Here is a 23144-nt window from a genome sequence, read left to right as displayed (position 1 = left end):
CAAATGAGCACAGAGCTTAGAAAATGTGTATTATGGGAAAGTTTTAGAGATCTAGTGCTTTCCTTGTGTTAGTTTATTCTAAAATAACCTTGTGTTAATGCAAATGTGTTTATATGCATTAAAATACAGATTTTCTATTTCTTCCAAAGTAAGTTACATTTTATACAGTCTTCTATTTCAAATAATGTGTGCATCACTGGCAATCAAAATGTTAGCCTCAGGATTATTTGCTGATTATATTTTCTTTGTTATACATCCTTTAATAACCTTGAACACAGTGACCCCAGGTGGCAGGTACCATGATGGCCACTCTAATGATCTGAGCTAAACCTGCACTCTCCTACAAACAATAGGCTCAAAATCCCCAATTCCATAATTGATGGGTTCTCAGCCTTGAAGTCTTGACCACCCTTCATATATTGTGAAATGGTACAAGGTCCCTCCGAGCCGGATTCTAACTAGATAGGAGCTCTCAGGGGATAGAGAGGTAGGTCCTGATATGGTACAGGTTGAGAACCACTGCCCTAATTTATGTGCAAAAGTTTTGCTAACAGTCTAAACTACAGCCTGGTCTGTATAAAATTGTGCTCTGGTTATTCTTCATCACTGCAGAAAATAAATATCATCCTTTTCTCTTATCTGCCACAGCTATTTTCCATCATGCGTGGGAATTTCACAGTGGCAAGGATGGTCTGACCATTCACATACCTGGCCTATGTGCAGACTATGCAAAGATTTTTTCCCCACTAGAATCACTACTCAAAAATCTTGTGGGAAAAGTTTTATAACTAAATATAGAGATGACAAAGGGATAGTGTGTAACATTTTCAAACCTGCCTAAGTCCATTTTAAAAAGCAACTCAGACACTTAGGAGCCAAAATTCCCATGGACTCTCAATAAGACAGAGGCTGCCAAAGTCACTTCTGAAAATGGGACTTAGGCTCCTAAGTCACCTAGGTGCTTTTAAAAATTTTACTCCAACTGATAACAATTTCTCAATCTTCCCGCACGATCTCTTGAAAAACCTGCATCTCCATAAATGTCTGAGTTACCTGAGCCGTCCATGATCATGCAAAATACTGGAGGCAAAAGCGTTACAGCTACAGTATAAACTGGCAGCACGAGAGTAACTGGCACAGGAGGTTATATACTAGGCTTTTCACCTTTGAAAACATCAGTCAAAAAGATGATTTAGTTCACGAGCAAAATGAGTTTGATGGTTCTCATTCTAGTCCGCATCACAAAACCTACCATAGTTGGCACAACTGTAAGACTTTGCTCAGAGGCTTACTACAAGAATGGCAGAGGGTGTTTTAGACCAGGTTTGACTATATATGTTTACATGTTTGCTCTGCACAATGCCTGCTCCTATCATGCTTGATTCAAAGTAAGGCTTCCATGAGCACTAAATTCACTCATCAACAAAAATTACCCGGCTAACTGCACGGTTTATCTCACAACACTTTAACTTGTAAGATTGGGCTGGTTACATTCATATACAAAGGTAAATATGATCTTTAATCACTAGACAAAGCAAACTCTGAGTGTGTAGAAATCACTGGATATGCCACAGTAGTACCCTTATAGTTATATCACTGATCCACTGTAAAAGAGTTCTGCTATCTTACCATTGCCAGAGGGTGTCACTGTGGCACCAGAACAGAGCAGCAAAACAAATCAGACTGATAAATAAGAAGTGTGAGGTTGTGTGGTAGAAATAAGCTCTAAGTAAACTTTGGATGAATTGTTCATAATTTGAACCATTAAGAAAACAGTTATGGATTCTGAGAATAATATGGCTTTGTTTTTTCTTTTTCTCACTGTATCTCTTGTGTTCTAGCTAATCCAATTTATAAAACTATTGGAGAGAAAAAAGAAGCAGTACCTATTAGCGCTGTTTGCAGAATCTCCATTGTTCCCACACAATTAAACCTTGTTTTCCATGAAAACATCATTTGAAAATGAAACTAGTCTTCTAAATATAAACCGTTCACTCTCACCGTATTTGTATTCAGAAGACAATTGTTTTCATAGGAAGTTGCCGCAAAAGAAATCTAAATTTTGTGACACAATGCTATACAGCCCAGGTAATTAAGACCAAGCCACATTAAACAAATTAAAATAAACCCCAGATTTAAAGGGCTGGATTTGGCTAACCATAACAGGAAGGGAGTTCCAAAACCAAAGAGCACACTAAATGAACGCTCTCAGAAGTTAGCACATAGGTCTTGTACTAATAACTATGGGCTACGCTAAGGTTTAGTACATTTGAATTTAAAATATAAGGCATGAGGAGGATGCCGAGGTAAGCCAAACAATTTAGATGTATTTTTTATAAGTGCAAATTTACTTAGCACCAAAATATGTCAGGAGGTAGTACAACCAGGAATACTTTGAAATGGCCTAGCAAGGTCAAGAAAACCTTAACTGCACCATTAAACACATTAAAATCTTTAAGAAACACAGTCAGGTATTGTATATAAGGAGTCGGACATAACAAAGTCTACTTCCCTGGAACAATGACATGTCAGCATTAGCACACAGAGAGAGTTTGTAGAGGAGAAAGATTAATGCTCAGATGCCACGACATATTGCTTAGCCAACTGAATAGTTTTATTTAACCTCGATTTTAGGACCAAAGTGCTGGTATTGAAGTTAGTGGCCAAATGCTCATTGAATTCACCAGGTCCAGTTTTGACTGTAAAAGCCTGATCCTGCAAAGATGCTGAGAACCTCCTGTGAGCACTTCACCAAATCAAGTTCTGTGTTCGAATAATATAACTGTAATACAGCACTATTTTCAAATTCTTGTTTAAAAAAGTACTTATCTTTTGAATTACAGGAATTAACAAGCAGGAGAGAAAGATAGGACAAGCCATACCACTAAGGAATACCAAGTAAAGCTGGACCAAAGACAAACTATGCCCTGATTTATTGTTTTAAATCTAGCTTCTGGAAAAAGAAAAATTCAATGTTGTACCAAAAAAGTTTAAATGCAGCAGTTATAAAAGGAACAGACTCACTGTGCTGATGAAACTGTCATCATGAATTAAGACCACAATGACATTACAATATTAGAATAGGGAAGCCAAAATCCTTGGTGTGAACGACCTCTGTTGGCTGTTTTGGGAATTATTAAGATGTCAAAAGGCCAAATTCTGACTTCAGACATACAAATACAGCTCCCACTGACCTCAGGGGGCATGCACATGTCTATCTGAGGAAAAGCGTTGGACCAAAAGCTTTCACGCGAGGAAAATGTAAGAGGAAAAAGATGATGAACACAAAAATGTAAAGATCATGATATCTTGTGAATACTGTTATTAAGAAGGAATCAGAGAAGAAAATAAATCCAGAAAGCGTATGAAACAAGCAGAGTGCTGTTTTAATTTTGTTTCTATTGAAGTCTTCTCAATCCTCAGCTTGCTGATTTTTGCAAAACATGAAAAACAAGGCAGTGGAAATTTGAGGTGAAGTTAGGCCCAAAGAGAGCAAGGTGGGTCTTGTGCTTAAATGCAGCAGTTATAAAAGGAACAGGGCTGTAAGTCCGGAGATCTGGCTCTATCAGAGTGGTGTAAAGTGGGTTTAGTATAAATGAGAATCAGATCTGTGGATTCTGTACTGACTTTGTCACAAGTTTCCTGTGTGACCTTGGACAATCTCTCTATGCCCAGTTTTCACATCTGTAAAAATGAGGATAATTACACCTGCCTCACTTGTAGGGTATACATTAACAGTAACAAAGCACTCTCAGATCCTCTGGTGGCCTGATTTGAGTTATATTTCCCAGGCTGATGATAACAGCACAGATTGTAAGCATTTGGGGGGCAGGAACTGTCTTTCTGTTCTGTGTTGGTACAGCACCTAACATAATGGGGGTCTGGTCCATGACTGAGCCTCGTAGGCGCTGTATGATAATACAAATTAATAAATAATAAAATAATAATAATAATCAATAATAATGATAAATAATAAGTACATTAACCTTATAAAGGCCTGATCCCACAACCACTGAAGTCAAAGGCAAAACTCCCATTGACTTGAACAGTGCAGGATCATGGCTTAAAAGCATAACATGGAACACGGCTGCTACTCTGAAATCAGAAAAATTTAAGGTGATCTGCAAAGGGATTTTTCTCTTTTATAAAAAGCTCCGTCCCTAAGCATTAGCTGTTGAATACTGAAACAACTCAGGTCGGAGCACACTTCTAATGTAGAAATAAAGAAGTGGAGGAGGAAATAGCACCATGAAAAATCAGCCTGTTCCCCAATCACAGCAGCTCAGATAAGATTCCCATCTATGCATAGTGCTGGCAATGTCATAACCACTGTAGGACCACTCTGGTGAAGGGTCTGCCTATGGGGATCAGGGCTATTGCTCCCCACTCTCGCTGCTCTATAGTCAGGGGTTCTCTGAGGCTTTCTGCTCTTTGCTTTACCTTTACATGTAAGGTATAATGTTAAGAATATTGAAGAGAAGAGGTAAATTAAAATAACACATTACTGCTGAGCGCGCAGATGGGTTCAGAGGGCCTTCAAGTACATACTAATGTCTTTGCAAATCACTTGTAAGGACATAAATGAAAAACTAATACTATCAAGCCATGAAGTGTTTAAAGCCCCATGCTTCCCTCTACTTCTGAGTGCATATAGGAACCTAAGATTGCAGATCCAGATTTGGCGGTGGGGAAGCTGATTCCACAGCATATATCCCTTGTAGTGCTCTCAGCCCTGCAGGCAGAGAGAGCGGGAGCAGGGGTCCCTCCCAGGACCCAAAGGTACAGGGTAAGTTAGAGCATGTTACAGCAGACAGAATCTGTCATGACTTGACCCACTGTTATATTACAATTGTTATTAGTGAGGGTCCCATGGACGACCTCAGCTGCGGGAACCCCTGACCCAGCATGGTTCATGCTGCAACAGTGCTATCCAGGATCTGTGGGAAGCTATGATACAGAGTCAAGGGGACTCACCATAGTTTCCCTTTGCCCCGTGCAGATCACGGGTACCATTTGTTTAGAGGGTAGGACACTCACCACCATACTCACAAATCCTTCACACCAATGGAAGAATTACAAGGAGACTCTTGAGTTGAAATAATAATGCGGGAGGAGGGGAGGAGAGAGAGCAAAATTAGACTTGGGGCAGTATTGTATTCAACTACAATGAGGTAGCTTATAAATCTTCTATGTATAAGAATGATCAGGGTTCTGTATGTACCTCACATCACTCAGTCAATCATAAGCCCTCTAGCCAAATAAACAGAATATTGTGGGGCTTTACATACTTTTCCTTAGTAATAGGGGTGGCTTTGATGTACAGAAGGTAATAGGAGTAAATAGATTAACCAATTTTAAGGGCAGAAGGGACCATGATGACCTCCTAGAACTCCTGCATAACAGAGGCCACAGATTTTCACCGAATAACTCCTGCATCAAGCACAATAACTTGTAGCTGCACTAGAGCACATAGTTTATAGACATCCTGTATTGCCAACCCCAAGAATTCAAACATCTTAAATCAGGTCCCTTAAATCACAGGATTGGCTTAGAAATCATAAGATGTTTTAAAATAGTAAATTTTAGACCCTTTTTGTTTGCCTCTGCTTTTTGAGCCTTTAGGGTGCACTCGGTTTTCAAGTGTTTCCATACAAGCATGAGGGTTAGAAACTTACTTTTAATAAATAAGAGCACAGATTTTCATGTAATCAGCTGACTCCAGGAGTTGGGGAAACACCAAACATGGCAAGATTCGTGATAAGATTGTAAGAGCTGGCAACAGTGGACCCCGATTTAAGGACTTCAAGAGATGGAAAATCCACCACATCCTTGGTTACATTGTTCCAAGGGCTAATTTGCTGACATTGCTTAAAAAAAAATAATCTTTTTCCAATTTGCATGTGCTTCTAGCCACTGGATCCCTTATGCCTTTGTCTACTAGATTAAAGAGACCTTTGGTATCAGATATCCTCTCCTTGCATCAGTACTTCCAGACTGTGATCAAGCCACCTCTAAGTCTACTTGGATAAGCTAAGTACTTTGAGCTTCTATTACACTGTTGGGAGGAAAGAAAGAAAAGGCAGGTGCTGAGGGCTCTAACATTGTGTTTGACATTTTCACCCTGATACCCAGTCTAAAGCATTTTGTTTGTCCAGTTTTGTGCACCACGCAGAAGATCAGGTAATACATACCTAATACAGACTTCAACTGTACAATAGCAGGTTAGAAAACAAGTGTTAATATTGGTTGCGAAAGAGAAGTTGGACAAATAGAAAAGTCAAATTGTTCTAAATTGTATGGAAATTTAAAAATAACTTATTTTTCTGGGAGGAGAAAGCAAAAAGCAATTTGAAAACTTGATTTAAAATTTAAACTAAATTTTAAAGAAAGAAAGTAGTAATCTGGTGGCACCAAAGGATTAAAGTATTCTGTTTCAGTCAGTCTGAATATATGAATTTAGCAGCTGACAGTGCATGGTGTGTCAGTCTCTTACAGCTGTTCCAGTTGATTCAAAGACCATCTTTGTTTCTTGAAATATTAGCAACTGTTACTTTTTTCCAAGGACTATGATAGACCAGCTGTTACCTCACAAGATGCAATGTAGTTCAGGTCATATTCTTTAGTAATCAACTTGTAAAACGAGAACTAAATCATTGTTTGGGTTTGTCAGATTTTTTTTCATTAGAACAGTCTTTGGAGCCTAACAGTAAAATAATTTACACTCAGAATTTCCATTAGTGCACTGGAGTGACAGAGAAACTTTGTATGGTTACTAAACTGGATCTTCTATTTCTAAAATAACATTTGAACTCAGAGTACTGTAGATTTTGTTTGTTTGTTTGTTTTTGGGGGAGGGGAGGTTTGCCATTAAGCCAATTTCTTTCTTTCAAAAATGGTAAGATGTACTTTAGTAATGCACATTTATATGCCTAAATGTCAAAATATACAACTGGGATTTTCAGAATAACCTGTGGGAGTTAAGTGTCCAAATCCCATCGTATTTCCATCAATTTGGATGTCTAATTCCTTTAAACTCTTTGGAAATCCCAGCCTAAACCAACAACTGAGCAACTCAGAGAGTTGAGCCTTCAACCCAGGCACAGGTAAAACTCCCACTCAAAGAAATCTGAGCTATGAAGGACTTCAAGATCTGTTCCCAAATCAAGACACATTACAGTAAGAGTAACTGAACAAGTTACATACATCCTTTCTAAAAACAAAATGGTAAACACTGCTTTCAGCAGCTCTAGCTGAAATAAGCCATTGTTCTTCAGTGAACAGAGACAAATTACCACTTCCAACAAGCTGTCATCCACTTTGAATGAGAAAGACAAAGACAAAATATTGCCACACTGAGAAGATTGGATATTGAGAAAAGAATCAACCTTTGTTTTTAAATTTTGTACTCCTTTACATCAAGTAATGGTTAAGTTTACAGAATTATTGCCAGTTAATTGCTGTGTAAAGAAGAAGTACATAAGGGTACTGTAATATAAACTGAAAGATTTCACAATAGTCAGTAAATTCAGCAGTAAACAGGAGTTTATTCTTTTTCTATGTTATTTAAATAATTATTTCACATGTAAATGCTACTGCATTAAAATATCCTTGTACAGCAGCTGCAATACACTGAATTTAGGGTAAAGATATCATCCTAAGTGTGCAAGAATGTTAACAGCCTAACTCTACATTCTTTGAATTAAATACTCTAGAAATAAACCAGATAAACTAGTGCTCTACTTAAACTCTGTTTATCTGAAATACTTACCAGGAATGGGTGATAGAATGCCTTTTGGTAAACCACTGGGATAATAATTGATACAGACTTTTAAAAGTCTGCCATTGGAATCACCACTATTTGTGATGAAAAATATGAATTGTTGAACAAAACAGAGAAAGTAAAACAAAGCTCTTACAATTATTTTTTTCAGTGTGAGAATACTTCTCTTTAAAGATGAAAGACTGAGAATATCAAATGTCAGAGACTTTAATTATGCTTAGGAGCAGAGTCTGTCTTACAAAACTAAAAACCTGCCATCACAAAAATTTTGATTGGACAAAGATAGCCAAGTTGATATAATCTCCTGAGAGCTGCAAACTAACCCAGAGAATGGTGCCTCCAGACACCTGTCTGATAAAAGACAATAGTTTTTTGGGTTAACAATATGGATATGTCTGAAAATAAACTCAGTGTTGAATTTTTGTCTAATCCTTGAATGGAGAATTTATTTTCCAAATGGCTGGGCAATTCCACCTCATTCCATTTCCATTTCTGCTGCCAAATAGCTATGGTTTCCAAAATCCACAAACTTTTCCTAGTATAAGAAGTATTCTTTGTTGGCAAGATGCTGAAGCACATACCTAAATTTAAGCATGTGAATAGTTCAACTGAAATCAATGGCAAGACATGGGAACTACTCTTGTGCTTAAAAGTTAGGCGCATGCTTAAGTACCATGCTGAATCAGGGCCATCAATAGGATTCATCAAGCAGAAAGCCTCTGAGAAGCTGGACTGTAAGGGACCCAGTGTTGGTATCTACCCGGACAATACCTTCAGCATTACTCAAAAGAAATAAACCCTTTGTTTAGTTCAAAGAAGGCTTTTGAGAGATAGGTTTGAATATTATCTTCCTCTCTCTTGGCAGATTACAGGTGGAATTCAAGGCAAGGCTTTGTGTTCATGGGAAGAAGCCAACTTCCTTTCATTATCTAAAATGACGAATCTCCAAGAACAAAATCCCTCCCATTCATCAGAGTAGTTCAATATTGACCATTTTTAGACTAGAATGTGTTACATTTGACTTTGGGTATAATCACTATGTCTTCAGTTTCAGGTTATCCTTGTATGCTGCTATTCTTATGTTAATAAAAGAAAACACCAAATGACTTCAGTAGGCTACATCAGTGAACTGCATCATCACAATACAAAAGCCAGTTCAATAATAAAGGCAAGTTTTATTTTAGATCAGGCAATGCATCACTTTCAACCTTCGTAATTTCATTTAAAAATGGAATCGAGAACTGAAGTTGTGATAAATTGTGAGATCTGCAATGTTCTAGAATAACTTCAGATACATGACTAAAAGCTGCAGTCTCACCCAAGTCTGACCACGTAGTACAACTCAAAGGACAGAATTTGGGAATGCATATATTTATTTCTTCCAAATTGCCATAGACTGCAGACTGTCTCCCAAAATTCTCCGGCTGTAGGGAGAGAACACCCACTACTACATGCCTTTAGAGGATGCAGCCTGCTCTTCCTAATTACCAGTTCTCCTCTTCAAACTTATGCAGATGGGTCAGGGATATGGTCCTGCCTTTCCCCACTCTCTTTGATGCACTATTCATCCCAAAGGAGAAGAACGGGATCAAACCATGCACTTCCCTGAGCAAATTACCGGCAATTCTGAGGAAGCAGTGTTGTGTACTGGATAAGGCACTCAACGGGCAATTGTAAGACCTGGCTTCCATTTCTGGCTTTGCCACTGACCTGCTGTGTGACTTTGTGCAAGTCGCTTCACCTCCTTATGCTTCTTTCCCCTTTCACTCTTTGATGGTCTTGTCTGATTGCACTGTAATCTCTTTGGGGCACGGAATGTCTCTCACTATGTGTCCAAGTGATGTCTACCACAGTCTTGCCTTGGGCTTCTAGGCACTACAGTAATATAAATAATAACAATTCTTCTTGGGTTATACACGGACCAGGAAGGGAGAGGAAGGCTCCTCACACCACCCTGCTCACTGCATGTCTGTATAAAGGCCAAGCAGAATCTGCCCTGTATTTGTTTGTTCTTAACAAAGAGTAAAGTTACAAATGCAATGAAACTACAGGGTGTGTAATGAAAACAGCATAGCTGTGGTGTCCTGTTGCTTAAATACCTTGCTCCTGAATGGTGCTGTATTAGGTTTCTTCCACATCTGTGAAGCATTCTGGCTGGACTGCAACCAGTATTTTAATAAACTATGATATTATGCAGTAGTGAATAACGTTTATAACAGTCATAATTCCTTTGAAATCCATTAATCAACAGAAATTTCAACAAATATTTTAACATGGGAGTGACAGGACAGCAACTAAAGATCATCTGTTAACGGTGGAAGGAACCCTTTTCTCATTTTAATCTCCATGTGTCCGTAGCAACTCACTAATCTATTTCATTTATAATTCACAAACAAAAAATGGTCTCAGCCAAGATTTAAGATGTTACCCTGTGATGAGTTTGCACATTACTAAGACTTCATTATTCTTATAAAAAGGTACTCCAGTGCATCTGCTAGTTCATTATGCAATATTCTGACAAATAATTAAAACTAGACAACACTTGTCAAGGTATAATGAGTATGTTTTGTGAAGCACTGTCATTGCTTTACCTTTAGGTATTATGGTTTGTTAATTTTCTTGCCAATTTAACAAGAAGTCAGCAATGGGTCTCTGGGACATCAGTGTAAGTGTATGTGGGATCTGGCTGTACATTTAATAGGCCAGATCATTGGCTAAGGATGAAGTGCAGGTAGCACAAGATGAGTGTGTATGCATGCATGTGCACACATGGCTTAAAGCTGATCTTTGTTTTCCTCTGATCCTGCTGTAGCTCCTATGCTGGGGTAGTCCTCCTGTGCCAAGTGAGACCAGCAGCTCACTTAGGGGTGAAATCTTGCTCCCATTCAACTCAATGGAAAAGCTCCCATTCACTCCAATGACACAGGACCAAGTCCTTAGTCATTTTTTCAGAGCAGAGCTCTCTTTTAAGCTTGTAGGCAGTCTAGAGATAAGTGAGAACATTTCACCAAAAGCTCTGCTGGGAAACCAGCCCCTGGATTTTAAACTGAGCACTGTTTAATACCAATGCAGTTGCATTTTATCTGCTGCTTGCAGCTCTTTTCTGTGTATCATTACATTACTTCGTGTATGGAGGCGGAGGTAAATCCCTGTTACTTGTAGCACCATATTTGGGAAAGGATACTATTATAGATTCTCCACAATAATGACATGAATTATGCTATCTTAGGCCCCAGTTCAGCAAAGTAATGCCTAATTTTAAGCATGTGAGTAGTCCCATAGAAGTCAAAGTATACATGGGAAATAGGAAAATTTACATTGCACTACCATGCTGAATTGGGGTCTTACATCCTACGTAAGGACCTCCACAGCTTCTGACCAATAAATAATCCACAAAACTCCTTGACCATTCAGCCATGGAGCAGATAAAAATAAAGTTCTCTTGCAGAGTTGATTCTGACAAGAAGGAAAAGTGCAAGAGACCAACAGCTCTACACTGTGTTTGTTTGTTTGTTTGTTTGTTTTGTGGGTGACAACGGTTATCTAGCACCCACTTTTGGAAGAGGGGTGACAATGAAATAATGATCCAATGATCACAGACACTGCAGGATGAGAAGCTGATTGCAGAAAAAAACCACTGCAGCGTAGGAAATGAAATATTATCCCCAGGATCGCCAGTCATTCAGAAACTTAGATATTTCTGAAGAGGACAAAATACAAGTCATACGCGATTGCTTTTGCTTCGCTACATGCTTGCATCAGTAAGATGCATACTGGCAGCAATGACGGCAGTGTATCCCGGTTTGCTGACTTCTCAGCACTTGACAACATGAGACTGGACTAGAGCAATGAAGTATGATGTCAAGAGGAAATTCATTAAAATTCAGAGACCAACCAATTGCAGACAGCAGCCTTGTCTGAAAAAAGCATAACGTATACGTCCTTCTGAGATTTCCATCTCTTTTGATGTGGATGAGAGCTTGTCGTACTCGCTACGGGGCATGATTGTGGCATGGAGCTCCAGCCCCACGCAGGGGGATGGTGCAGAACTGAATGCTGCAGGGGAACACCAGGAGGATGAATCTCTCCTGAAACATCTGGCAGCAAAGGGGAATGTGCAAGCTGCACCATGCCTCTCTGCAGCTTGGTGGGCTGACGCAAAGGGGGAATGGCCCCCCTCTTTTCTGCTCCTTTAGGGGTCATTTGCCCCCCAGGGAGAAAACAATCCCTGCACTCCCCAGACTGCAGTGACAGAATGTCTCTAACCCTTATGTGGTGTGCACAAGGAGGTGAAATGCTTCCTGCACACTTTCCCTTCCCAATGTCCACGTACCCATAATAGGACAAGGGACACTAGCTCACAGAATTAGGTGAGATGTAGGCAATAGTATACAGGGGTTGGGCCATCACCTTGAGCCACGCCTGCCATTTAAACCTGGGACAGCAAAACTCTCTTTCCTTCATTTTTTCTCTGCTGAAATATTCTTAAAATATTCATTTAGCCATAAATACTTGTCCATTCAATTTGTACCTGAGGGTGGTGAAAATACTCTTCCACTGCTTGCATATGTTAATAGTCTTATACAGCAGATACGTATTGGGACTTAAATATCTGGGAAAGTTAGAAGGTATTATATAGAAAGTTAATGCCCTCCTAATTACTCTGGAGGGTGGCACTCTAATGGCATCTTATGGTAATTAGACTGTTTAACTGCCTCTGATGATGTTTAGTTGATGTCTAGTATAAGTAGGAATCTGTAAATAAATGTGTGCTTAACTCTAAGCATGTGAGTAGCCTCATTGAAGGACTGTGTTGGTGTTGCTACTCATGCTAAAACTCCCATGTAGACAAGGCCTTAGTTCCTAGCTGATAAATAAGGCTACGTTTATGTCACGGAGGTCATGGAAGTCACAGAATCCATGACTTCTAGAGACCTCAGTGACATTCTCTGCTTCAGCCCCAAGGCTGCGGGACCCTGAAGCTGGTAGCCAGCAGGGCCCTGGCAGGGTTCCAGCGACAGGTGACAGCAGCGACACAGGGACCCCTGCAAAGTTCCAGCAAAAGGTGACAGACTCCTGAGGGGGCCCTCCGTAGGGTTCCAGCGATGGGTGACAGCCGTGCGTGGTAGTGGGGGGTGAGGAGGACGCCTCGGGCGAGCAGTTGGGGGTGTCCCGTTTTCTCTTTGGGAAATATCCCTGCAGCTCCAGCCACTGTGCGTGGAGGGGGAACCCCGCAGCTCCCAGCCACCATGTTGCTGGGAAACCATGGAGCCACAGCAGCAAAAGTCACAGATAGGTCATGGCTTCCGTGAATTTTTGTTTATTGCCCGTGACCTGACCATGACTTTTACTAAAAATAACCATGCCAAAACCTTAGTCTTACTGATAAACAATATGAATTAGAAAGAAAACAGAGTAAGAAATCTCACTAAGGGGAAAATCCTAGGAATCCTTGGAAGCAGAAGCAGGTCTGCCCTAAAAGGGGAAGGGAGTGCTCACTGAATTTGAGAGAGCTGTGCACCCTCCACCCACACAATCTGTAGGGCTTCCCTGCCTGGGAAGGTGAGGAAAAGGTAGAACATGGAAAAGAAGATCCAGTTCTCCACTTTTTGGCAAGACCATATAAGGGGCTTGGAGCCTGGAGGACCCTTCGAGGAGAAGCTCTGCAGCTGCTCTGTGATTCAGCATTATACACACACACACACACACTCTGCCCTGTACACCTGGCCAGCACCTGCCCATGGCTTCACTCCTTCCTATGCTCCCGGCCCCCTCCAGGCTGCCATGTTCTCCCAGGAGGTAGGAACAAAACAATCCCTGCCTACCCCTCAGTTCAGGAACTGCTATTCCGAATGGATCTTACATGGCTCATGCAAGGGAGAGAAGCTCCACTGGCCATCCCGTCTTTACTCACCCCCAATGTGTCCCTGCATAAGGGCTAGGAAGACTCTGGCCACAGTCTAAATCCACCAATACCCTAGGGGAGAGGTTCGAAGTCCCATAAAGCTTTCTGGGCTGCAATATCATATGCATCAAGTTTTGTGGAGGATTTGTCTTTAGTTCAAGTAATGTATTCCACTAATTCAAAAAGCTGAGATAATAAGAACACCTCCTCATACCTTCTCTCATTGTCATCAAGGTGAGCAAAGAGCACATTCTTGGAGATGGCTTTTGCCAGAGCAGTCATTGTTTTATAGTCCTTTGGAATAACCTGTGGGGAAAAAGAAAACACACACAGTTAAAGTTCTGGCTTTGTTTCACTATGTATCTTGATGTCTAAAAAACTGCATTACTCAATATCATGGATGCAGCTTGTTTCAAATTGCTGAGTCAGATTTAGAATTTAATATAAAACCACCAAGAAAGCAATACATTGCAATTTTGACAGCCTGGGCACAAGAATTATTGTTACTAATATAACAATCAGAACAGGTATGTATGGGAGCCCCTCCTCCTCTTGCCCCTCCTCACCTCATAAAATATCCTTATACAGTACAAGGCAAAAATTCAGCAGGAACTGACAACAGCTATGCAGACTTCTTTCATATTTCATGTATTTTTTTAATAGAATGAGGAAAACACTTTCCACACACTTCCTCTCCCCAAAGCAACTTCAGAAGCAATCTACCTCTAAACATAAAACAGTTTATGTTATGAGTGATGTTTCTCTGCCTTAAAAAATACAAACATGTGCCCTATTTCTTTTTTATTGTGAAAAATTGTTATTTATCAGTCCATAATATCAAGCCAGTGTATTAACAGCATTATTGTCTGGTGTGGAAGCAGATGCATTAAAGGAAGCAGACATCAGAAGGCTGGAGGCAGTAGAGATATTCAGAAGATAGCAGGTGCAACATAGAATGATTTTAAGACAAATGAAGAAGTTATCGAAGAGTAGGATGTGAAACTAGGCTTCAGGATTGGCTACAATTAAAAAGATTACAATGATGGGGACACCGTATCAAACAGATGATAGGATGCCAGAGAAAATAATGCAAATGCAACCAAGGCCAGTCCGACCTACAGGCTGACCACTGACTAGATGTGGGACATCATATGCAGGGACAGGACCAGGCTGGGAGTAATGGAAAAACAAGTCAGAGACAGGAATGTATGGCAATGCTTCACTGCTCCCCTTGTCTTAAAGATGCTCCAGGATGAATAATGATGAAAAAATATTCTGGCAATTGACACAATCTTATGAAACACACAGAACTCCTGCATTATTTGAGTTACCGGACACTTTCCTATGTCAGAAGCGTCTCCAATCTCCCACACAAAAAATAGTTAAAGAAACTAAGTTAATTAAGTGAAAGGAAAATATTTTGAGTTCTGAAGTATAATCACAAAGGAAGAGCAATCTACGTTTCTGCAGAAATCCCACAGAACAAAGAGCAGGCTTTCATATCACCAGTGAAGTCTACATTCTGAAAAGTAAAGCATCTTACAGTATTTTAGGATCTGTCTGTGACAGAGTAGACAGACATTATCCTGATCTAGCAGGGAAAAGGTTAACACTTTGTCATAGGAAGAGCCACAGACACTCAGGAGGGGGAGACAGGTGAGAGGACAGGGAAGTCTTCCTCTCATTCCATGTAAAAGGGCCTTTAAGGGAGTACAGGGGAAGAAATAAGTGAGGAGGGGAGATATGCTTCCGTAAGGACTTTCCTCCCCTCAAAAGGGATGAGCTTTATTTTGCTTAGTTTAGAATCTATTTGACCCCACAGAGGCTGTGAGTGAGAGGCAGCCTAAAAAGAATGAACTTCTTCTTTTTGTTTTTCCTTTCAAACTGCGCAGGGAAAAATCCCAAGAGATGAGAGTGAGAGCAGGCCGTGGGCTTGGGGTTTTTATTTTTGGTTTTTTCCTAACCCCCCTTTAATTTAGGCAGAAGTAAGCCATTTTCCCAATGTGAGAAAGGGTTGTTTTCGGCTGTTCGTCCCTTCCCTTATTAATCTGGCAGGGAAGGGATCTTGATTAGGCCAGAGGGCCATATTGCCAACCCAGACAGAAGAAGGTTATTTCCAGTGAGGGGACTGGTGCATGACAACCCTCTTGCAGTGTCGAACAAAGAACAACCCTAGAATTATTTTAAGGAAAAGGGCCATTGTCTATAATGGAATGCTAAACTATAGTATATGGTTTAGCCACTAGGTGGCACTATGTGTAAAATACCTTATTTAAACAAACTTCTGCCATAGCTGGCAGAGAATTAAAGGATCTTATGATGAACACATCTGGTCTGTATGAGCAAGCTCTGTAGCCAGTCCATATCTGGTACAGAAGAACGTGACAGTCACCTTGGTAAAGGCTCAAAGGCTGAATTCTATCTTCACCAGCACACCTCCCATTGATTTCCTCTACTCAAAGGTGTAGGGAAGTCAATGGAAGCGCATATACTTATCAGAAGGCAACATTTCACCTTCACTTGAGTAGAGATTCGGAATTCCTAATATCAAAATAAGAGTTAGACAAAACTTAGCTCAGTATGAGAAAAGCTCAGAGCTTATTGTTAGTGTCCTACCCTGCCAGAGAAACACTGGTGTGAGTTCCAGTCCTGGTCTCTTGCTGCATGATTCTAGAGAGGGTCGAAACATCCTGGATGTTCCACATGTCATTTTCTCCTTTCATATCTGCATTGTAGGTGGCTCTATCACGCATACTTCTGCAACATCCTGAGTAGATTCATGTGCTGATGACACCAAAGAAAGTATTCCAACACAACCTCCGAGTTCTTTATTTCTTAGCATTACAAATAACCTGGTAGGAAAATAGCCCCCTAGAATATTATTTAAACACAATCTGCTTCTAAGAAATTAAAAGCATATCATCTCTATGCAGAATACAAAAAATAATCTGTACTGTCTTCGAGCTTTGCAGCAACTGCCTGTCAAGCTCCATTGCCAGCCTGTACCGACATCATTGTTGACCGAAGGAAGCAAACAAAGTTGTGTTCATTTCAGGTTCAGTTAGGAACATAAGAAAACAATCCAAAGGAATATGGAGGAACACTTCCACTGATCTTCAGAAGAGCTGGATTGGGCCCGTAATGAGCAGAGAGACATTTTGTGGTGGGTTTTAAAGTTTCTAAAGGAGAGATTAAGAACTGTGGAGAGAAGATACTAAGTAGTTGAAAGTGCCTTTTAAAGTGTCATGAAAATGCTTTTTTAAACAGTGCCATGCATTAACAGTTTAACTATAGAGTTTTTAAAAATGTACTGGGTAGTTGCCAGCATTATGTGATTTAAATGCTGGGAGAATACTCTTCTCTAATTGGCTTTAGGCTGAAAGCTCTCCCAGGTGTCTGTTTCTTGTGAGGGAAGATGCAATAGCGGTCAGCGAGCTCATGCCACAAGAGGATGACAAAGGCATGCACACTCATGAACAGAAAAAAATACTCCGCCCAAAAATAATGGTTGTCAAAATGTATTCCTATAAAATAAACTCTTTTTGGTGGAAGAGCTACTTCAGGCATTGGAGCAACAGCTGTTACGCTCCCTCCCCCCCCCCCCCCCCCCCCCATTGCTGGGGGTAACTGTTAGCCAGTATTTGTTGGTGAAGAAAGAAAATTCTTCCACCCACTGACACCAGATGCCTACAATAATGTTGACACCCAAAAGCAATGAAGTTAATGAAACAGTTGCACATGTGTAAATTGGCATTCATGGGCCAATCCTGGAAAGGGAGCCATGCAGCCTATGTGGATCCACTGCAGGATAGCAAATATTCATGTTAATTTTTAACAAGTTAATATTTCTAATTAAAAATATTACCATACTATGTATTATAGGACAACATTTTTAGAGAGCTCAGAAACCACAGCTAGGGCTAGATCTTCTACAGAGCTCAGCACACTGGGTGCTCAGCTATTCTGAAAATTTGGCAATAAATGTCACAATAGGAGATGCTGGTGCAGAGCTGTTTTGTACACCTGCACCCAACTCTGGGGACTGAACACTTGAAAATCTGGCCCATAATGTCCAGTATTTCTGGTGTCACTTATTGATTCATCTAAGATATGCAAAGCTTCTGCAAAGCCAAGTTTCATACTTTATGAATCTCTAATGTAAAATTAGAAAAACCTGAAGATGAATGTGGGAAGTCTAATTAGATAATGAAAGACCTCATCTAATGAAGATAAAAATAAATCCATGCCAGTGATCTAAGAGTTGACCTACATGCTCAGAAATAATCTGCACAACACCTTCAAAAGATGAGCCTGGGGACTAAAAAACATGGATTTAACAGAGACACAAGTTTTATGGCCCATTCCAACAATTTGTAACGCACTCTTCTGCCTACCACACCTCCTTTGCAAACGTGTTTAAGTGCCCACTTCATTTTAAGTGGTCTCCTATAACATGTGCGAACTCCTTATGCTTAACAATCTGTCCCACCTTGTATTTATTTTGTGTTACATTGATGACATCTTCACCATCTGGACCCATGGAAAAGAAGCCCTTGAGGAATTCCACCATGATTTCAACAATTTCCATCCCACCATCAACCTCAGCCTAGACCAATCCACACAAGCGGTCCATTTCCTGGATACTACTGTGCTAATAAGCGATGGTCACATAAACACCACCCTATACCGGAAACCTACTGACCGCTATACTTACCTACATGCCTCCAGCTTCCATCCAGGACATACCACGCGATCCATTGTCTACAGCCAAGCTCTAAGATACAACCGCATTTGCTCCAATCCTTCAGACAGAGACAAACACCTACAAGATATCTATCAAGCATTCTTAGAACTACAATACTCACCTGCTGAAGTGAAAAAACAGATTGACAGAACCGGAAGAGTACCCAGAAGTCACCTACTACAGGACAGGCCCAACAAAGAAAATAACAGAATGCCACTCGCTGTCACCTTCAGCCCCCAACTAAAACCTCTCCAGCGCATCATCAAAGATTTACAACCTATCCTGAAAAATGATCCCTCACTCTCACAGATCTTGGGAGACAGACCACTTCTCGCTTACAGACAGCCTCCCAAACTGAAGCAAATACTCACCAGCAACCACACACCACACAACAAAAACACTAACCCGGGAACCTATCCTTGCAACAGAGCCTGATGCCAACTCTGTCCTCATATTTATTCAAGTGACACCATATAGGACCTAATCACATTAGCCACGCCAGCAGGGACTCGTTCACCTGCACATCTACCAAGGTGATATATGCCATCATGCGCCAGCAATGCCCTCTGCCATGTACATTGGCCAAACCGGACAGTCTCTACGCAAAAGAATAAATGGACACAAATCTGACATCAGGAATCATAACATTCAAAAACTGGTAGGAGAACACTTCAACCTCTCTGGCCACTCAGTAACAGACTTAAGGGTGGCAACTTTGCAACAGAAAAGCTTCAAGTGGTTGGAATGGAAAGGGAAGGGGTGGGAAGAGGCGGGCCAGGGGCGGGGCCTCACAGAAGTGGTGGAATAAGGGCGGGGCTGCGGCAGTGGGGGGCCGTGGTTAGCGGTGCGGCCCTCAGGCTAATGTACTAGTCCTCATGTGGCCCTCATGGTCATTTGCATTTGAGACCCCTGATTTATACCCTGAGGTGCTTCCATTGGGAATTTTCCCAGCAAACTGACCGAAACAGGAGCATTAGTGTGGTAAAATGTATCCACCTTTTCATGAAAGCTTTGCAGGGCACTGATCTCGTTGTCTTATATGAGCCTGTAAATTGCCATGCACATCTCATGGCACTCTGAAATAATGGCTGGAGGGGAATTTAAGATTATGATGGGTCTAAAGCCTATGTCTGTTAATGGGAAGATGAATAAAAGTCCATGCTCTTGGGGCCACCTGCCAAAGATTAAACACATTTAATTTTATAAACATAAATTGATTTGCTTGAAAGAGCCCCGTGAAGTAGAGTCCAGGGCTTCCACAGACTGTAAACTTCTAGTTCTTGCTTCGTTTATTCTTAATTTGTGCTTGGCATTTCTTCAGAAGAAGTGGCAATATAACATGACCCAACCATTGCAACTGATGTTTTACAGAGTAAAATGCAAACAGATCACTTGATTGTAACATACACTTCAGAATCAAATAGATGCTAATACGTTACCTTTCTAACATAAGAAACTGCATCTTCCTCAGTGTACACCTCAGCACTGACACCTCCCCTTCTGCGTCGAGCTTTCACCACCGGGTTTGGAGGAGGAGGAGAAATCTCATCATCATGAGAATCTGACTGGGAATTAGATTTCTGCCGAGCCAATATTTGTTTGCATTCTTCCTGTAAGTGAAAAGAAGACACAGATGCATTTTCCCTTCATAGCTATGTAGATGCCACCCTAAATAAAACTTGGTATATTTCTTTTTGGTAACTCAGAGCAATTTATTCATTTCTACATCTTAATCAATGTTTTTACATTTGTGAACTTTTGTGTTTTCTGATGAAGGACAATTAAACACTAGTGAACCGTAGGAAGGAAAACCAGCCAACATAATCTGCATGTGATGGGGTACACAAATCCAACACTGGGCTGGAAGGAGTGAAAGGACATTACTGAGCCTTGGTAGCCCCGCCTCTCTAGCCCTGCAGGGCATGCTCCAACTGGAGAAAGGGTTGAAAAGGAAGGAACCCAGCTCAGAAGGAGGGAGGCTGGGGAGGAGGACAGACCTGCCCTGAAGTTCCTGACAAGGGCACTGGAGAAGCCTCCCTGAGGGAATAAGGCCATATGAATGTAAGCTGAGAGAGGAAAGCAGCAGTAGAAAGTGACCCAGGGAGGGTAACTCAGAGGACACCTTAGGATCCAGACACTGTTTACTCTCCTACGGCCCTGGGTCGAAACCTGGTGGAGTGAACAGCCTAGGTTGCCAACTCTGACTGAAGCTATTCCAGGACATTTTTTTCTCCTCAACATCACATCATTTTCCTAAAATATCCTATTAAAATCTCCCAGATTGCTTTCAATAGTCACCGGGAGGTCAATGTCGATTCCCGGAGACTCCAGGCCAATCCTGGAGGGTTGTAACCCTAGGCTTGGGCTAGTCTATCTCTGCCATGTTACAAGAGGGACCCAAACCACCTGCCCCCTGCCGCACTTCTGATTAAAGGAGGACCAAAACTGCAAGACCTATCCATCAGGAGATAGGGTGACCAGGTGTCCGGTTTTCAATCAGAACACCCAGTCGAAAAGGGATCCTGGCGGCTCTGGTCAGCACCACTGAGCGGGCTGTTAAAAGTGTGGTTGGCGGTGCTGCGGCACTAAGGCAGGATAGTCCTTACCTGTCCTGGCTGGCTCCACGCTGCACCCCAGAAGCAGCCAGCAGATCTGGCTCCTAAGCGGGGGGCCAGAGGGCTCCGCACACTGCCACCACCCCAAGCACCGGGTCTGAACTCCCATTGGCCGGTTTGCGGCCAATGGGAGCTGGGGGGGCCGTGCCTGCGGGCGAGAGCAGCACATGGAGCCTCCTGGGTCCTGGCCCCCCCTAGGACCCAGACCTGCTGGCTGCTTCAAGGGCACGCATAGTGTGGTGCCAGAACAGGCAGGCAGCCTGCCTTAGTCCCCACGCTAAACTGCTGACCAGGAGGTGCCCGAGGTAAGCCCATACCCCAACTCCGATCCCCAACCTCCTTTCCCAGCCCTGAGCTCCCCCCAAAACCTGGAGCACCCTCCTGCACTCCAAACCCCTCATCCATGGCCCCACTCCAGAGCCTGCACCTCCAGCCCAGAGCCCTCACCCCCTCCCACACTCCAATCCCCACCCTCACTCCAAATCCCTCGGCCCCACTTCCCAGCCTGGAGCCCCCTCTTGCAGCCCAAACCCCACATCCCCAGCCCCACCCCAGAGCATGCACCCACAGCCAGAGCCCTCACCCCCTCCTACACCCCATCTTCCTGCCCCAGCCCAGAGCCTCCTCCCATACCCTGAACCCCTCATTTCTGGCCCCACTCTGGAGCCTGCACCGCCAGTTAGAGCCCTCATCCCCTCCCGCACCCCAACCCTCTGCCCCAGCCCAGTGAAAGTAAGTGAGGGTGGGGGAGAGCGAGCCACTAAGGGAGGGGGAATGTAGTGAGTGGGGAGGTGGGGCCTCTGGGAAGGGGTGGGGCCTCAGGGAAAGGGTAGGGCTAGGGTGTTTGGTTTTCTGTGATTAGAAAGTTAGCAACCCTACCAGGAGGTGACACTGGGTTTGCTATCCACTAGGCCACCTAATCCATTAAGGACACTATTACACTGCATAATGCATAAGAAAGTGCCATAGTTCTAGACCTGACCCTGTCTCTCATACCAATTATCCACCAAGGTATCTTCATTGCTTTCAATGGTTTAAATATTGCTGTGGGAAGAGACTGAGACCTACTATCACTTACGTTCCAAAATCTTTTTTTTTTTTTCAGTTGATCTTTAGAAGCTTTGAATTTCCCATGGGAAGATACTCATGGAGGAGTGAGTAAAAGAACAGACTTTGTCATGACTATGTTTCTCTTAATAAAAGAGTCTAAATCAAAAGCCACACATTAATCACATCAATGTACCTCTGCAAGAAGTTCTGTTCCAGGTTTCCCACAACCAGAACACAGCAAAAATGCTGGCTGACCTTTTTCAAGAGGTTGCATATTCTGGAATCTCCACTGCTGGGGGCCAATTCTAATCTCACTCCTGATTTATAACAGTGTAAGCAATTCCCCTGAAGTCAATGGAGTTACATCCATGTAAAAACTGAATAAATGAGATCTGAGTCAGTCCCTGGAGGACAATGAAAATTGATGGCTGGTTTAGTGCCAGCTGGCCAAAAGAAAGGCTGTGTTCCAAATTGCCACTCCTGGAAAACAATATAGAAAACCAAGGGGAATCCCTGAAAGAGGGACTAACAGGGGAGAGAAACAGTATGGGGGAAAAGTCCTGGGAGTTACAAATGTGTGTGGCAGTGAATGGTGTTTATCAAATTGTATCATGATCCACTGAATTTGTTTAACTTCCCCAGAATTTAACTTAACAAAACTACTTTCACAGTAGCACTCAAAGTCCCCAGTAAGATTAGTGCCTCATTGTGCTAGGTGGTGATACCAAAAAACAGCCCCTGCCTTACCCACATTCCTATCTAATTTGCGTGTAATACATGGAGGGAGTGGAGGAGGAAGGATGAGGGTACCAGTGATAGTCATGTGATTAATTAACATCTTAACCAGTTGGTTTTGTTGACACAGGAAATGAGTTATGGTTAGCTCATCAGGTATGACACCAGAAAAGAGTGTGCTACATAAAATGTGTCCTGTTTTACTGGCACATGTCCACAACTTTAAAGCTTGTAAGAAAAACAGATGATTAATACATGGTTTGCCATCGATGTTTATGAATGTCTGACAAATCCAGCTATGCTGCTTATCAAAAA

At 41.9% G+C, this 23144-nt stretch overlaps 1 protein-coding gene across 3 annotated transcripts in view; it reads right to left on the bottom strand.

Moving 5' to 3' along the window:
- The window catches only part of PRKAR1B (protein kinase cAMP-dependent type I regulatory subunit beta), a 118929-nt gene that overhangs the window by 76175 nt on the left and 19610 nt on the right, over nt 1–23144 (bottom strand). For all 3 annotated transcript variants that reach the window (XM_048866914.2, XM_048866913.2, XM_048866915.2), the window contains 2 exons: nt 19869–20039; nt 13900–13991 (listed from right to left, as the gene is read on the bottom strand). In XM_048866914.2, the coding sequence (XP_048722871.1) occupies nt 13900–13991; nt 19869–20039 (263 nt within the window). The remainder of the gene's footprint in view (nt 1–13899; nt 13992–19868; nt 20040–23144) is intronic.

The sequence above is a fragment of the Caretta caretta genome, chromosome 10 (assembly GCF_965140235.1).
Source record: "Caretta caretta isolate rCarCar2 chromosome 10, rCarCar1.hap1, whole genome shotgun sequence".
Lineage (NCBI taxonomy): Eukaryota > Metazoa > Chordata > Testudines > Cheloniidae > Caretta > Caretta caretta.
The sequence above is the reverse complement of the archived record's forward strand: the minus strand, read 5'-3'. Positions and strand labels throughout refer to the sequence as shown.